General features: G+C 46.8%; 1 protein-coding gene across 1 annotated transcript; it reads left to right on the top strand.

The window, feature by feature from the left end:
- Positions 1–1,162: 1,162 nt before the first annotated feature.
- On the top strand, positions 1,163–16,294 carry LOC115530676 (zinc finger MIZ domain-containing protein 1-like). The gene is given in 19 exon segments (XM_030339371.1): positions 1,163–1,328; positions 2,135–2,249; positions 2,861–3,078; positions 3,494–3,695; positions 4,263–4,541; positions 4,870–5,019; positions 5,021–5,056; positions 6,074–6,154; positions 6,457–6,625; positions 7,070–7,211; positions 7,636–7,846; positions 8,734–8,839; positions 9,189–9,349; positions 9,776–9,843; positions 10,007–10,075; positions 10,374–10,609; positions 11,021–11,178; positions 11,675–12,034; positions 12,458–16,294. Coding segments are annotated over 19 exon segments (2,913 nt in total). The 5' UTR covers positions 1,163–1,284; the 3' UTR covers positions 12,566–16,294.
- The last annotated feature ends 197 nt before the right edge of the window (positions 16,295–16,491 follow it).

Raw genomic sequence — 16,491 nt, 5'->3', positions numbered from 1 at the left:
GCCTTGTGTTTCGGCAGCAGACCGGATCTGTCCGCCAGCAACGGGTGCTGCTGCGACACCCATCACATCATTACATGCCTCCCAAACACACACGCACGCACTCACGCACACACCCACACACACAGACAAACGTGCACGCACGCACGCACACACACACACACACACACACACAGACACACGTGCGCGCACGCACGCATGCACAAGCACACGCACGGGGACATGAGTGCCACTGCTGTGACTTAGGGGATGGGGGCGGCTCCACCTTGCTTTGATTAAATCCACATTCCCTTTGTTTCTGCTGCTGAGGAAGGGTCGAGAGAGTTTCACAGAGAGGGAGGGATATTGAAAAGGAAAAGTGGGTCTTTTGTAGTGTGCTCAGTGCAAGAGATGCACTGCAGATGAAAAGCATATGATTTGATCAAGCGCTCTCTCCGGGTGTCGCCACCTACCAGAGCGGTGGGTCCGGGAAGGGAAGAATCTGTGAGCGCCACCGGCTGTCCAACAGTGAACCCTAGTGGACAAGAGAGGGAGTGACGCACCGCAAGGTTGAGGCCCAGGGTGTGTTGCAGTACATCAAACACCTCATTGAATTTTTTTTGGGTGTTTTGCTTTCGCTTTGGTCTTGAGGGGAGTTTCTTTACATCGCTCAGCCAGCGGGGCCATTGCTTTTGAATTTGTTTTTTTCCCACGCCTTCTTCTGTTCCTTTTTGTTGTTTATGTTTCATCTGCCCTCCCTGCTCGCACACACACACACCACTCCCCCGCTGGGAGGCCTTCTGCAAAGGGGGATTGGTGTTGGAGGAAGTTATCTGTGGAGATGTTTCTTAGCCCAAGTGAGACTCCACCACGCTAATCCACTCTTCCTCCTCCCTCTCCTCCTCCTCCTCGTCTTTCTCCTCCTTGCTCCTCCACTCTCATCCTCCACCTCCCCTCTACTCTTCCTCCTCCTCCTCCCTCTGTCCTCCTCCTCCTCCTCCCTATCCTCCTCCTCCTCTCGCCTCCTGTTCCTCCTCCCTCCTCCCTCTCCTCCTCCTCCTCCCTCTCCTCCTCCTCCTCCTCCCTCTCCTCCTCCTCTCCCTCCTCCTCCCCCCTCCTCCTCCTCTCCCTCCTCCTCCCTCCCCTCCTCCTCCCCCTCCTCCTCCTTCTCCTCCTCCTCCTCCTCCTACTCCTCCTACTCCTCCTCCTCCTCCAGCTCTCCTGTCGTCCTGGTGTGAGGAGCTGGGACGCCTCCTCCTGCTTCGCCACCAGAAGACCCGTCAGAGCGAGCCCCCCGTGAAGGGCCCCATGCAGCCCCCCATGAACTCCATGAAGCCCGGACTCTCACACGGGTCAGTGGCCAAGCCGCCAACCCTGGCGTGCGTGCGTGCGTGCGTGTGCGTGCGTGTGTGTGTGTGTGTGTGTGTTTGTGTGTGTTGTGTGTGTGTACATGTGTGCATGCAGCAGGTGGAGTGTGTCTGTCTTTGTGTGTGCGTGCATACCATTTGCGTGTGCATATATACATGTGTGAAAAGCAAATGGAGTGTGTTTGCATGTGAGTTTCTATGTCTCTGTGTTTGGTTGAGGGTGTGTGTGTGTGTGTTTGTCTGTATGTGTGTGTGTGTGTGTTTGCATGTCTGTCATTGTGTGTTTGTCTGAGGGTGTGTGTTCATTCAACTAGTGTGCATAGGTGTTTATATGTGTATGTGTGGGTTTGTATACGTGTCTCCGTGTGTGTCAACCGGTGTGCACATGTGTCAGCGTGGTGTGTGTCCCCAAGGAGAAGGGCCGGCCCTCTCCGTCCCAATGCAGACTCCCCTGCTCCTCATGGATCAGTGAGCAAGACACACTTTCACACTCAGCGCCTGCCACCGCTCCAACAGCCCATAAAACACGCAGTTAATCATTACCGTGCAGCCCATCGCCATCGTGGTGCAACTTACCAGAGTCTCAACCGTAAAACACATGTCTGCCTGTCTGTCTGTCCGTCCCGTCGCCACACTAACGAAGATGAATGTGTGCGTCACGGTGCGGGTGTCTGACATCAAGACAAGTGTTTGACTGGTACCGTCAGTGAGGTCGCTCTGTGTCTCCCTTTTGGTCTTTTTTGGTGTGTTTTTTTGTGCTGACACTGCGGCTCGTGTTCTGTCTCTTGCAGTGATGGGTCCTTTCCCTACGACTCGGTGCCATGGCAACAGAACACCAATCAGCCGCCGGGCTCGTTGTCCGTGGTGACCACCGTGTGGGGCGTGACCAACACGTCCCAGAGTCAGGTGAGGGCTGATTCGCTCACACACCCACGCCATACACACACACACACACACACACACACACACACACACACACACACACAAACATTTATCTGAGAACAGACAAACACCCCTCTCTCTTCACTCTTTCTCTCTTGCTGTCTTAGTGACTCTCTCTCTCTCTCTCTCGCTCTCTCTTCGGTTCTTTGTTGCTTTCTCTCATTGAGAAACAACATTGCTTAGTATTCTCATAGTCTTGATGTCCCTTATTACACAAAGGATAAGGAGTGTTTCTTGACACGTTGTTTGATTTTAATTGGTAATTACATTTACGATTACATTTTGGTTATGTCGTCTTGTATTTGTAGAATTGAAGCGCTGTAATTAGAGGGAAAGCAATAAAGGATGCACAAGCCAAAACAAAAGTTATTTAGTTGAATGTGATGCTAATTAATGCTTAAGTGTTCCTCACAAATTATGACCTATATTAAGGATAATTACACAATCGTATATATTCAGTTGACAGAAACGAATAGTTGACATGAGAAGTTTTCAGACTTAATGCTAAAAACCTAAACTCTGTACTGCTACCCATGTTGACACAATTATATGCATTGTCTCCGTATTCCTCCTAGGTGCTGGGGAATCCCATGGCCAACAACAACAACCCCATGAACCAAGGGGGAAACCCCATGGGCTCGGGGATGCCAGGGAACAACCAGGGCATGAACTCCCCGCAGTTCCCCGGAAACCAGCAGCAGTACCCCAACAAGGGCAACTCCAACCAGGGCTACGTGCAGCAGGGCATGTACGGCAGACCCAACTACCCTGGGGGAGGGGGCTTCGGTGGCAAGTGAGTCCGTGCCCCCATGGGGGATTTAAAGGGCTCTAATGTCTGGAGTAGAGGTCGGGAGGTTCTGTGATAGGCCCACTGGGGTTCTGGAGGGTGTGTAGTAGCTAGGGGGTTTGACCTCCAGTACCAAAGGTCCTGGCTTCGATCCCACATGTCCGCAACGTACCAGTTGGCATCCCGTCTCCCAAGTGTTTTCATTCCATTTTATTTGTTCTTTATTTATGCCACGGTAAATGGTGTTGAAACATGTTCAAAACAAAAAATAGTATATGACTCGCAATGTTCGTGTTGTATTATGTTTCTGTCGCGTAAAGGACATGTCCCTGCGATAAATACTGTAGGTTCAAATGAAGTGGACGGACAGGGCCAGACCTCCCTCCTCAATCCCTGTCTGACTCTCCTCTCTGTGCTGCAGTTACCCTGGGGGTCCCAACTCCGGACCAGGGGGCATGGGCATGCCTCCCCACGGCCGGCAGCAGTCGGACTTCGCCCAGCCGGCCGCTGCCGCCGCCGCCGCCGCGGTAGCCGCCGCGGCTGCCACGGCGACCGCCACCGCCACGGCAACCGTAGCCGCCATGCAGGAGACGCAGAACAAGGACATGGGCCAGTACGGACCGGTAAGGAAAGGGCTAAAGCCGCTGTCGCCGTGTTGCCATGACAACTATGAGTACTGTTAAATATATATTTTTAGGTTACAGCGAGAGAAGTGTATTGATTCTGCACCCTGCTCTGCTTCCCTGCAGCTGTGTGTTTTTTTCGTTGATCACAACAATTTGTACCTCCCTGAAGGTACCACTACACACTGAGATCAAACCTTACAGTCGACCAGCTTGTGTTTAAATGATTGATGATCAATCATGATGATGACAGGAGCCCATCGAGGTAGAAAATAGCAGAGCAGACGATAAGCACAAAGCCCTCGCCGGCAACCCTCTTCGGTATCGCAAACTGAAAGGGATGGATACTGTGTTGATGAATAGCTCTCCGTGTAGAATTACACTCCAGCAGAGTGGCGATGTACAACCGCACTCAACCCCCATCTGTAGGAACGTCATTTGATGCCAGTGAAAAAGAATCAGGCTTGACGTTCCTGGGATGTAGTCGGAGGCAGCTCGGTCACAACAGCGGCCCGCGTTCTGAAATACGTAATACCTGACCGAGAGCGCCTTCCTCTCCCCCGCCAGATGAGTTCCACCTTCCAGATGGGACCCAACCAGGCGTACAACAGCCAGTTCATGAACCAGCCGGGTCCCCGGGGCCCGCGGACCCTCTCGGGGAACATGGGCCCGGGCATGAATGCTTCCAACATGGGCGGCCCTCCCATGGGGATGAACCAGCCCAGGGCCCAGGGCATGGGGCCGTTCGGGCCTCACGGCCAGCGGATGCCCCAGCAGCAGGGCTACGCCGGGCCCCGGCCGCAGGGCATGAGCATGCAGGGGATGAAGAGGCCCTACCCGGGGGAGGTGAGTGGATCTGGATTTATTCAACCTTTATTTAACCAGAGGAACGAACACTCATTGAGATTCTGCTTGTATTTCTCAGTCACAGTCAGTCACACTAGGTTTCACTGAGAGTACAATCAATGAAGAGCTGATAAGAACGGCATCTGAGTAAACCCCAGAGACACAACAAGGGGTCATTTCTTGGAGTACAGATGAAAATACAGTTTCCTCTATTATAACCATCTCTCTCTCTCTCTCTCTCTCTCTCTCTCTCTCTCTCTCTCTCTCCCTCTCTCTCTCTCTCTCTCTCTCTCTCTCTCTCTCTCTCTCTCTCCCCCCCCCCCCCCAGCCGAGCTACGGCGGGCAGCAGTACGGACCCAACAACCAGTTCCCCGGTCAGCAGGGCCAGTACCCAGCGCCCAACCCCGCCCAGAGACCGCTGCCCTCGCCCAACTATCCGGGTCAGAGGATGCCGGGCCAGCAGCTCCAGGGACAGTACCCCCCCCCCCAGCGCCGCCATGGGCCAGTACTACAAGGTCAGCCCGCACGCCCGGTCAAATCGACTCCATTTTGTTATATTTCAGTGGCCCTTAACACGATGACCCCGGCAACACTGGACCACCTTTGACTGCCAGAGTCTGGTTCTTCTGTGGCCCAGTTTATGTGGTCGATTGAAGTGCTTTGACACGCACTCGGAGTGACCAGCAGCCGAGCTGTCCAGCTTGTTCCACTGTTCTCCGAGGCCCAGTTTAATTGGACCACAGGGGCCCCCTAGTTGAGTCAGGTAGATAAACACAGGTAGCTAATCACAGGTAGCTAGTCACAGGTAGCTAGTCACAGGTGGCTAATCACAGGTGGCTAATCACAGGTAGCTAATCACAGGTAGCTAATCACAGGTGGCTAATCACAGGTAGCTAATCACAGGTAGCTAATCACAGGTAGCTAATCACAGGTGGCTAATCAAAGTGCCAGAAAAAATCGCGAGTTATGTGTGTGTTTTGTCGACAATCTAATCTTGTTTCGTTGTCACTGGCACTGGTTTTGAATAATCGACTGTTCGGAACACATTGGTCATCTTTGACAGAAGCTAGGCTTCTGGAACTCTGCAAATCAATGGCAGCAACCACAGGGAAGGAAGGGAGCGGTGACTCACTGATATGCTGTTGGGAGAACAGTCTGCTCTTGTAAATAAAGCGCAGTTGTCAGACCTATAAAGGAGTAAGAGCAAACAGAGGCATTGTGAGGCATAGATACTATAGATAGTCCTCACTTTAGATGAGCTCTCACAAAATACTTAACTAATGCTTTCTAATTACCTGAACTTATCATGAAATGCAGTGTTATACAATTTTATAATGCATTAGTAACAAATTGTAAATAGTTTGTCAATCATCAACCAAGCTTTATAAGTGATCTGATAGACCATTATCTTACTTATCGTTTATAACTAATTATGAACTGCTTACCAATGAGTAATCTTGTTTTCTAACCCAATGAATAAACAAGTTTTGGTACTTTTCTTGACGTTTTTCATGTTTACTCCCCATGAACAGCAAGAGCCAGGGTTCAACGGCCAGTCGAATAACTTCTCTGGGAGTGGTGGATACCAGTACAACCAGGGAAACATGAACGGGGTAGGTTTAATCTCGTATTTCCACCAATAAAATGTTGGTTAAATGATGAAGAGTCCTCTCGAGAATATGAAGTGGAGGAAAGACGCCCATAATGTTTCGACCTACCCATAGTAGCAAGCTACTGTACAGGACACGCTTGCTCGTTCCTTGACAACAGAACAGTCTCAGTCCAGTTGCGAATCTAGTGTTGGCGGATCCGAATAAGTGATTTGGCGCTGCCTTGCAGCCTCACCATGACAGCAGTACAACCTCTCATGTGATATTGCTAAATTCATAACTGACCATGGATCTCCTGTCCGCAGCCTCCCAGGCCGGTGGGCAACTACCCCCACTCACCCGTCCCGGGAAACCCCACGCCTCCCATGACACCGGGCAGCAACATCCCCCCGTACCTGTCGCCCAACCAGGACGTCAAGCCCCCCTTCCCCCCCGACATCAAACCAAACATCAACGCACTTCCTCCTCCTCCAGGTGAGCCCTCACCTCCCTCTCCCTACACCCCACAGCTCAGTCCCCCAGACCCCAGATGAACTCCATAGTATTCACTTATTCAAGTCAAAAGTTTGAAGTTGAAATGAGTCGCTTTTAAACGGGCAGGTGAACACACATTGTTGGCGAAGCGTTAAATGGTTTTAAATAATGTCCTGCCACTTTCCGATGTAACCCGATATAAAATAATTATATTGTCACGTAATAATTTTGCAAAAGTGCAACCCAGTCACGTTTTGAATCGCTTTGCTTAAATATCACCAACCGATGATAGCAAAGCGATGCAGAAATCCTTTTGCTTGCTCCTATCCAACTCAAAAACGAATCACACCGATTATATTGGAAAGTTAGAGGTAGAGCCAGTGGAAGTGGACCAGTCTGCCGTCACCTCACCTAACCTGGTCCCTGCCCTCCCCCCGCGCCTAGTGAACCCCAACGAGGAGCTCCGGCTGACCTTCCCGGTGCGGGACGGGGTGGTGCTGGAGCCCTTCAGGCTGGAGCACAACCTGGCCGTCAGCAACCACGTCTTCCACCTGCGGCCCTCCGTGCACCAGACGCTCATGTGGAGGTAACCCCCACACACATGCCCGCACACGCACACAAACACACCCACACACACACTCACTCACTCTGTCTTTCACTTTCTTTCTTTCTTTCTTTCTTTCTTTCTTTCTTTCTTTCTCTCTTTCTTTCTCTCTCTCTCTCTCTCTCTCTCTCTCTCTCTCTCTCTCTCTCTCTCTCTCTCTCTCTCTCTCTCTCTCTCTCTCTCTCTCACACTCTCACACTCTCACACTCTCTCACACTCTCACACTCTCACACTCTCACACTCTCACATTCTCACATTCTCACATTCACACAATCACACATTCTGCCAATATATGTAAAACTCAAATTGAAAATAAATAATAAAAAAATTGATTTTCAAAAGAAAAGATAAAGTGAAAAGTAGCCTTAATAACTAATAATCCTTGTTGGGTGTGGCGGCTGGGCAGGTCGGACCTGGAGCTGCAGTTCAAGTGCTACCACCACGAGGACCGGCAGATGAACACCAACTGGCCCGCCTCGGTCCAGGTCAGCGTCAACGCCACGCCCCTCACCATCGAGAGGGGCGACAACAAGACGTCCCATAAGCCCCTGCACCTCAAGCACGTGTGCCAGCCGGGCAGGAACACCATCCAGATCACCGTCACCGCCTGCTGTTGTGTGAGTAGGAATACCGGGAATACCGCCCCATGTAGACGGCAACGGGGGAATTCGAGCTCATACCGTCACTAGGGGTTGAACTTCAATTCATTTAAATTCCATTTTATTTGTATAGCCCTTAATCACCGGTACACTCTGAAAGGGCTTAACAGGCCAAATGTTTATGACACCCCCCTGACACTAGCCCCCAGGTAGGGGGTGGTCTGTGGTCAGATATACGATAAGATTACAGATGACATCAGGAAGGATGCAAATAGTTTCTCAAAAAAGCATCAACTGGACTTGAGAGTTGCTATGGGATCTAAAGGGGATGGAGGATTATTGGTTGCACGGTGAATGTTACGATGCCATTGATGAGAATGCTCCAACGGAAAATCCCAAGCATGATTTTTAAAGAAATTAACCTAGCATGATGAGTAGATGGGGCATCATAACTATCCCCTAGTATTTGGGGAGAGCGTATCTTCCCTTGACCAAGTAGATATCGGTTAAATCGCTGTAGCACCACGCTAATTGGTGTTGATGCACAAGGCAATGTCAGTTGCAGTTTTGCAGCATTGAAAAAAAAAATATATATTCCACAAAACATAACCTAACATTAATGTAATATTATGAACACAGCTGTTCTCGATAAAACAATGAGAATGCCGTGTGTCATGATATGAGTCCCAACCACTAGGTGGCGGCAACTGTACCTATTCTCATACTAACTATGACTACCAGGATCAGATGCATTAGAAGAAGAGAATCCAAAGCCATGCTAGAGTAACGTGCTCACAGAGTATATTCAATAAAGTAATCTGTTCATAAAGTTCAGTGCCTGCTTAATGTAGTAACATTACAGCGTGGATAACACTGACCCCACCTGTGTCCTTCCCCCCCAACAGTCCCACCTGTTTGTGCTCCAGCTGGTCCATCGGCCCTCGGTCCGGTCGGTGCTGCAGGGCCTCCTGAAGAAGAGGCTCCTGCCCGCAGAGCACTGCATCACCAAAGGTACGCACACACACTCCCGCTGCCACAGACACACACTGACACAGACACACACTGACACAGACACACACTGACATAGACACACACTGACAAAGGCACGCACTGACGTAGACAGACACTGACGTAGACACACATTGCCAGGTACACACACTGACGTAGACACACGCTGACAGAGACACACACTGACGTAGACACACACTGACGTAGACACACACTAACGTAGACACACATTGACGTAAATGAGGAGTAGTACCCTAGTATAAAGTTGACACCTCTAATTAAGCATTTTTTTCTCTCTCTCCCACCATCCCTCCCTCTCCCTCTCTCCCTCACCCTGTCTCTCGCCCTACAGTAAAGAGGAACTTCAGTAGCGTAGCCGCGTCCTCCGGCAACCCCTCGCTCAACGGCGAGGACGGCGTGGAGCAGACGGCCATCAAAGTCTCCCTCAAATGTCCGATCACCTTCCGGCGAATACAGCTTCCTGCACGGGGACACGACTGCAAACACGTCCAGGCACGTCTCAAACACAGGAGAAGACGCATTGCTTCGCGTGCATGAGTTACCTGTTGAAATGTTGGGTTACCTTTTGGGTTATTATTTTTATCTTATTGTATAGCACTTTGGTCAGTGTATGCTGTGTGTAAATGTGCTCTATAAATAAAACTTACTTACTTACTTACTTACTTACTTACTTACCTCCGAGTAACTTCAGTCGTGGGAGTGCCTTGTGCAAGAGAGTGAAAGCCTGTGAACAGCAACTTGCCTCGCTCAAATATAAAAAAAAAGTGTTTGCAAGGAGTCGGACAGAAGGCTTTTATTTTATTTATAGTGGGTTGAACTAGCTCAAACAAGCGTTTTTGCATTTCCTTTAAAATACTTGTTTTACCATGGGGAATGTATGTCATGTTAATTTTTCTACGTACGTCTGTTTTTTTGCAGTGTTTTGATTTGGAATCCTATTTACAATTGAACTGTGAGAGGGGTACATGGCGATGTCCTGTATGCAAGTAAGTTCTAGTAACCATCATTTACAGTTGAATATATATATTTATATATAACTTGCATATACCGGTACTTGATGTATATAACCTTGAAGTGGAACAATGATGATTGAAGTTCAAGTCCTTCCGATGTTAACCCTAAGTGTGTGTGTGTCATTTCTCTTCACAGTAAAACGGCATTGTTAGAAGGACTTGAGGTGGACCAGTACATGTGGGGAATCTTGAATGCCATTCAAAAGTGAGTAAACATTGAAAAGTACAGCAAAAAAACAGCAGAGCAACAGCTCCTTGTGAAATATTGAAATGGCTGCCAAACGCTGTCATTTGCCAGTCATTTAAGCCTATTAAAACCAACGTCTGTTCAATTTTATACTCACTGTAGATCGACTAAAGTGTTTGGTTTACACTCTAAGAGTACTCCTATTTCCAGAGATTCAAAATTCACAAAGACCTACAAATAAAACTAAACCAACTGCTTTGTAGTTCATTAAACTCCCTGGTTAAAACGTTGCCTCCTCCCGTTCTCTTTCTTTCAGCTCGGAATTCGAGGAGGTGACCGTGGACCCGACGTGCAGCTGGCGGCCTGTGCCCATCAAGTCGGACATCCACATCAAGGAGGACCCAGACGGACCGATGGCCAAGAGGTTCAAGACCATGAGTCCCAGCCAGATGATCATGCCCAACGTGATGGACATGATAGCCCAGCTAGGGCCCGGGCCCTCGCCCTACCCGCCGCAGCACGGCGGGAACCACAGCGAGTACGGCGGCCAAGGTAAAGGGGGAAGAGGAGTCCTGGACGCAAACTAATGTTTTTTACATTTTTGCCTTTTGAAAAAGAAGCACTGTTTAAGGCCTGTATGCTTGTCTGTCTGATTTTGGGAGGGTCCGATTTTTCAAAATGTAATAAATTTGTGTGTTTTGGGAGCGGTAGAGTGGCCATATGTTCTGTAAAAATCATTGAGGTTTACTCGAATACAAACATTACAGGGTCTTTCATTCTAAACATCCGCAAAAATCCGGTCATAAAGGTGGGGGGAAAAAGATTTCGGAAGACGAAGTGGAGAAGAAATCTTTCCGACAACATAAATATCATTGATTTTATCTGTCCACCTCCGTGCTGTGGCAGGAGTCTGTTCTGAAGTGGCATCAATTTTTATTTTGTCCTCATTATCTCTATTTCTAGGCTACGGGGGCCACGGAAACTTCGACTTTCCCCACGGCAACCCCGGCAGCACGTCCATGAATGACTTCATGCACGGCCCCCAGCTCTCCCACCCCCCCGACATGCCCGGTAACCTGATGAGCCAGGACAAGCCGCTCTCCCACAACATGCCCGACTCGGTGAGTCCTTCTTGGCCGACGCACTCAGTGCCCCATCAACTCGTTCCCCGGTGCCTGCTAGATGATTGGACGATAAAGAATTCAAGACGACGGAAACTTTTGTCCTCATATGTCCCCTGAACTTGTCTACCCAGATTAAAACAATGCTGTGTGTGTGTGTGTGTGTGTGTGTGTGTGTGTGTGTGTGTGTGTGTGTGTGTGTGTGTGTGTGTGTGTGTGTGTGTGTGTGTGTGTGTGTGTGTGTGTGTGTGTGTGTGTGTGTGTGTGTGCGCTCTGACCCGGACACAGAAACAGACGTATTATATTTCTCAAAATTCTCCCGAAAATCCATTGTAACGACTGTTAGTCTCTCTATCCCTAATTACTAACCAGCCCATTTTATTGCTTTTTTAGTTATCATCTCATGAACACAATTTTTTGTCCGGTGGATTAACTCCTACCTGGTTTCTATTTGAGTGATTAACACGGCGGCTTTTACTTTGACACTCGCCAACAGGTACCTCATCCTGCCAGCACTGACCAATCACACAGCTCCTTGCAGCAGACCCTACAGCACGCCTCTCCGCACCACGGCAACCACCCCCACCAGGGGGGTCCGCAGCTGCACCACGGGGGGCCTCCTCAGCCCTTGCGGCAGCCCCCGCCCTCCCAGCAACAACAACAACATCAACAACAACAATTACAGCAGCAGCAACAGCAGCAGCAACAACAGCAGCAGCAACAACAACAACAACAACAGCATCAACAGCAGCAACAGCCCGGCCCTAACAACCATCCCCACGGCGACCTGTCCTTCAACCCCTCCAACAGCCTAGACAGTGGGTCGGGGTCGGACATGCCAGAACCTTCCTTAGACGTAAGTGTGACGTGGGAGAGAGCGGACCCAGTTGACGTACACGCGGTTCACGGTGCCAGCGGAGATGATGGTTGTCATGGAAGGGTTGTAATCCTAGTCATTACGTGAAGTGACGTAATGATAACCTTTGTCTATGTCGCCCTTATTCATAACATGGTTTTACGAAATGCTTGATGATGAATAAATACGGAATGGAAAGACAGAAACTGAACATGCAAATAATACTGAATAACGATTCAAAGCAAACCGTGGATGAAAAAAAACAAAGAAAAATCTATAAAAATGTTTTAGGAGAGGGATTTAAAAGAAAGATATTGTCATTGAAAAAGTTGAAAGTGATGAAGCATGCCGGTGTTTTTACGAACACCTTTGTATTCTATTGAACCCTTGACTAATGCTTTCTCCTGCACCTCCCGCCCACAGCTACTTCCAGAGCTCGCCAACCCAGACGAGCTGTTGTCCTACCTGGACCCCCCCGACCTCCCCAGTAGCAGCAACGACGACCTACTATCGCTCTTCGAAAACAACTGAGGGCGGACTCACACATACACACACACAAAAACACACTCGCAGACTGACTGACCCACGCACATCAAATATAAACTTCTTGACTGCCTGGGGTTGAAACAGCCCCCACCGCCCCCATTCACGCCCAGCTCCCCAAAAAAGCGCAAATGTTTCACAGAACTTGGCAAACACAAAGATGCACTCCCTCTCTCTTCTTCCTCATGTACAGTTTTCAATGGCCAGCGCAGATTGACTGAAAATGGTGTTTTAACTCTTACCGTCACGGCGCTATCGAGAGGGGCCGGCCTCCCTCACTCCTCGCTCCGATACCTTGGAACTGTGCAGCTATGTTAAGTCGATTTTATATACCACACACACACACCGGTGTACGTGTGGACATTAGGAAGGTGTTTTTAGTTGTAGCATTTTTATAATTCATGTTTTGTTTCTTTTCAGATGTAAAAAAAAAGGAATGAATTGTATAAAAGAGAAAAAAATATATGTAAAAAAAAAAAAGAAAGCCCTTTCTGGCCAGTGTGAATTCTGTCCGTGTTGTGATTGCCAATTTGAGACAGCCACCGAATATCTACGAAAAAGCTTATTTTCTTGGCTGGTTAGTAGCACGGTTTGTTCTACCATTCATCACTTAAAAGCACAAGAGATTATGGCAATGCAAAAAACTAAAAAACTTTTTTTTTATGAAAGCAACAGGCAGAGCTCCATTTGTGTCTATCCTCAAACATTTATTTGCATCATTTACGAACGTTTTGTAGCTTCTTTTTTTTCATTTCATTATTTTGAAAGTGGACGCATGGGAATATGGGAATAATTGGCCCTCAGTTTCCTTCAGTTATTGTCAGTTTTTCTTAACGGTTAATAAAAGAACTTAAACTGAAATCATATCAAAACAACCATACATAAACAACACAACATAATGGAACTCGTGGTGGTCCTGAAGAGGCTAGCATTACGTTAGCTTTAGCGCTACAAGTGTATTTGTAGGATCCTCTGACTATCCCGCTGAATTTAGTACTTGCTGTCGAAACGTCCGTACAGTATGTCAGCTTCACATCGTCCCGCACTTGCTTATCCCAGCATTTTTTTTCAAGTAAATCTCCCCCTTCATGTTCAATCGTGTGCTGTTATTGTTATCTACAAAGTGCATGTGTGCCAACCCCTGTCCCGTGCTATTCCAAATGGTTAAGATAGTGTTGTTGTTGTTTTTTTTGTTGCCGTTTACTCGGCTCTTAATGTGTCTGTACTTGTTATTATTATATTATTGCTATTATTATAATTATTATTACGTCAGACTAAATTTGTATCATTTATTTAAGACTAACACCGAAGGGACAATGCTGACGTCCGCAGTCATTTGCTGGATGTATACTGTTTGTGTTTGAGGTTGTTGTTGTTTTTTTCCTGTTAGTTTTCACGCTGCAAATTTAAAGAAATCCATAATTCTTAAACTAACTGCTCACCATCACCAAAGTAAGGGGAATGAGAATAAAGATATTTGTGATTGTTTGTTTGTGTGCAATGGTTGTGCCGATGTGTGTGCGTGTGCAGATGTGAGAATGAGTGTGTCTGTGTGTGTGTTTGTGTTTTGTTTATACAGAGGAGGGATTACTGTTTTCAAAAATACAGGGCAAGCCACAGTCAAGTCATCATCACTACTGTTCAAGGAGAGCTTTCTGAAACCGTATTGGAACTTCTGCCACACCTGTTAAATTTGAACCTTTTCGCAAAGAGTGCTGTTCAGTATGCAAATGTATTATTTTTTGAGAGAAAAAAAAACTATTGTACTGTAAATATTCTTGTGAATATTTTTGTATCATCTCGATAATGTTTGGGCCTTTCCTAGTTGCATCGTCCGAACTCCCTAACCGATCGTCTTGCCCTCATATCCAGCTGAACGCTGACTTAGTTTGTAACCAGCCTACTGTATGGGTCCTTCCTAAATCCTGCTTACTGCTAGTCCATTCGCCTCATAAGCTACCCCCTGCAGTTCTCTGTGCTCTCCCTGCACCCCTCTACTGGCCATATTCCGCTAGTCAGCCACCATCTTGGTTCTGAGCGATTGCTGGGCGGAAGGAACTGAATGCAATTCAGCATTGAGTTCCCTTACCTAGTTAGCTTTAGATCCAAGATGGCCGCTAAAGGACCTGAACGTTGTATACCGCATTCAGTTCCTCTAGCCAGATAGCTTTTAGGTTGAAGATGTCACCATGATGGCCACTGGGTGAATAAGACCCATATTTGTCGTCTTCTGTATTGAACGCTCACCCGTCTTTCCGGAACTAGAAATAAAAAGTTAACTGTAAATGACACACGCTCACACAAAAGCAATATTTTCTCACTGTTCCGCTGTGTTTCATTATAAATCAACAACTGGTCTATTTATGGATTTTATGTTAAAGTTATTCAAAATAATTCGATTTTGAAATTGGCTGGCTATTGGTGTATCTTGCAAACCATGTTGGCAGGCAAATGGTATTTTTCATGATATATACCTTTTTTAAAGAACTTCATATTGTTTTAATTTATTTTTATAGGATATGTTTTGTTTCTAAACGTATGACCATTCACTTTTTTCCACCCTGTGTTTTGTTCGGTAAATTATTTTGTACTCATATTTTCCCCCTTTTTTCATGTAAGACTTGAAAACATACAACATCAACTGTATCTGATGTGCTGATGACACACCACAGTTCCATGTTAATCCTGATGTTGAGCACATGAGTTGTTTGATGACAAACGAGTGGCATATTGTTTCCATATTTTAACACACACACAGACTGCCATTAATATCCTATTTCAGATTATTCACCTGCTATCAGAAACGAAAAAACATATATATATCAATCCCATGGAGCTATCATTTCACAGTTTGTTCTTTTATACATGTGAGCCAATTTTATGTATCAGACAGACCTACACCCAGAATCTATAGTTGCAAAATCACAGCAAAAAGGGAGGGAGGGGGGCGGATGGAATATATAAAAATGAAATAAAATGATGCAAAGAAGAGAGGCACGTCTACCTATTCTGGTCCAGAACAGGTCTACGCAGTCAGTCAATGTCAAATTGGGTCAACGTTTTAGTGATGCCTGTATATATGTAAATGAATATAGAGACACGTGAACAGAAATGTATTCATTTTCCCTGGGAATGTGCATTGTTTCTTCATAATAATAAAAAAAATTAAGCTTGCAACCCCTCTATTGGAAGTGGCTGAATATGGAAAATGAAACGTTGTTCGTTATAGTGTCTGTGGATCGTCCTCCCTAAGCGCCCCCCCCCCCCCCCCCTGTAATATATTTTGACAACCCATTACATGTATACATGTAATACTTGGTGTTATACTGTGTCACCTGCGTACTGTTGAGGTGCTACAGCAACCACGAAAATAATTCTAGAGGGAATTATTCTGCAGCGTGAAAGACAGACTTTTTTGGGGGTGGGGGAAGAGAGAAGAGTCCGGAAGATTGTAACCAAATCCATAGTTTGTACAATTTTTTTTATATTATGAGCAGTTGGAATGGAAAAGCAAAATGGTACAACCTAAAGTGATTCATGCAATGTGGCCATTTGTCTCTATGTTTGTACATTTGTATGTACAATCATTTCATATTCTAAACTGGTCAGAAAATAAAGGAACTAATTGTGATTTTTAGTCTTGCTGATCTGTATGTAGTTAGATGATGTGACAACCTAATATTTATCTAATAAATATGTATTCAGATGATACCTGTATGCTGCTGTGTTCTTGTCATTTTTGCGTTTTAAATAAATACAAAATAGTCTTCCACGTGAAAAAGTAGAAAAAATATATAGAAAAAACGTTTGACTTCTGGTCGTATGCACAGTGCTGCAAGTAGCTGCCGTTGTAACATAAATGTTTCAACCATTTCTTCATATCCAGGTAACATTGAGCTGTGTAATAGCACATA

Source organism: Gadus morhua, chromosome 18, assembly GCF_902167405.1.
Source record: "Gadus morhua chromosome 18, gadMor3.0, whole genome shotgun sequence".
Lineage (NCBI taxonomy): Eukaryota > Metazoa > Chordata > Actinopteri > Gadiformes > Gadidae > Gadus > Gadus morhua.
Note: the sequence above shows the minus strand (reverse complement) of the source record. Positions and strands in the feature narration are given on the sequence as shown.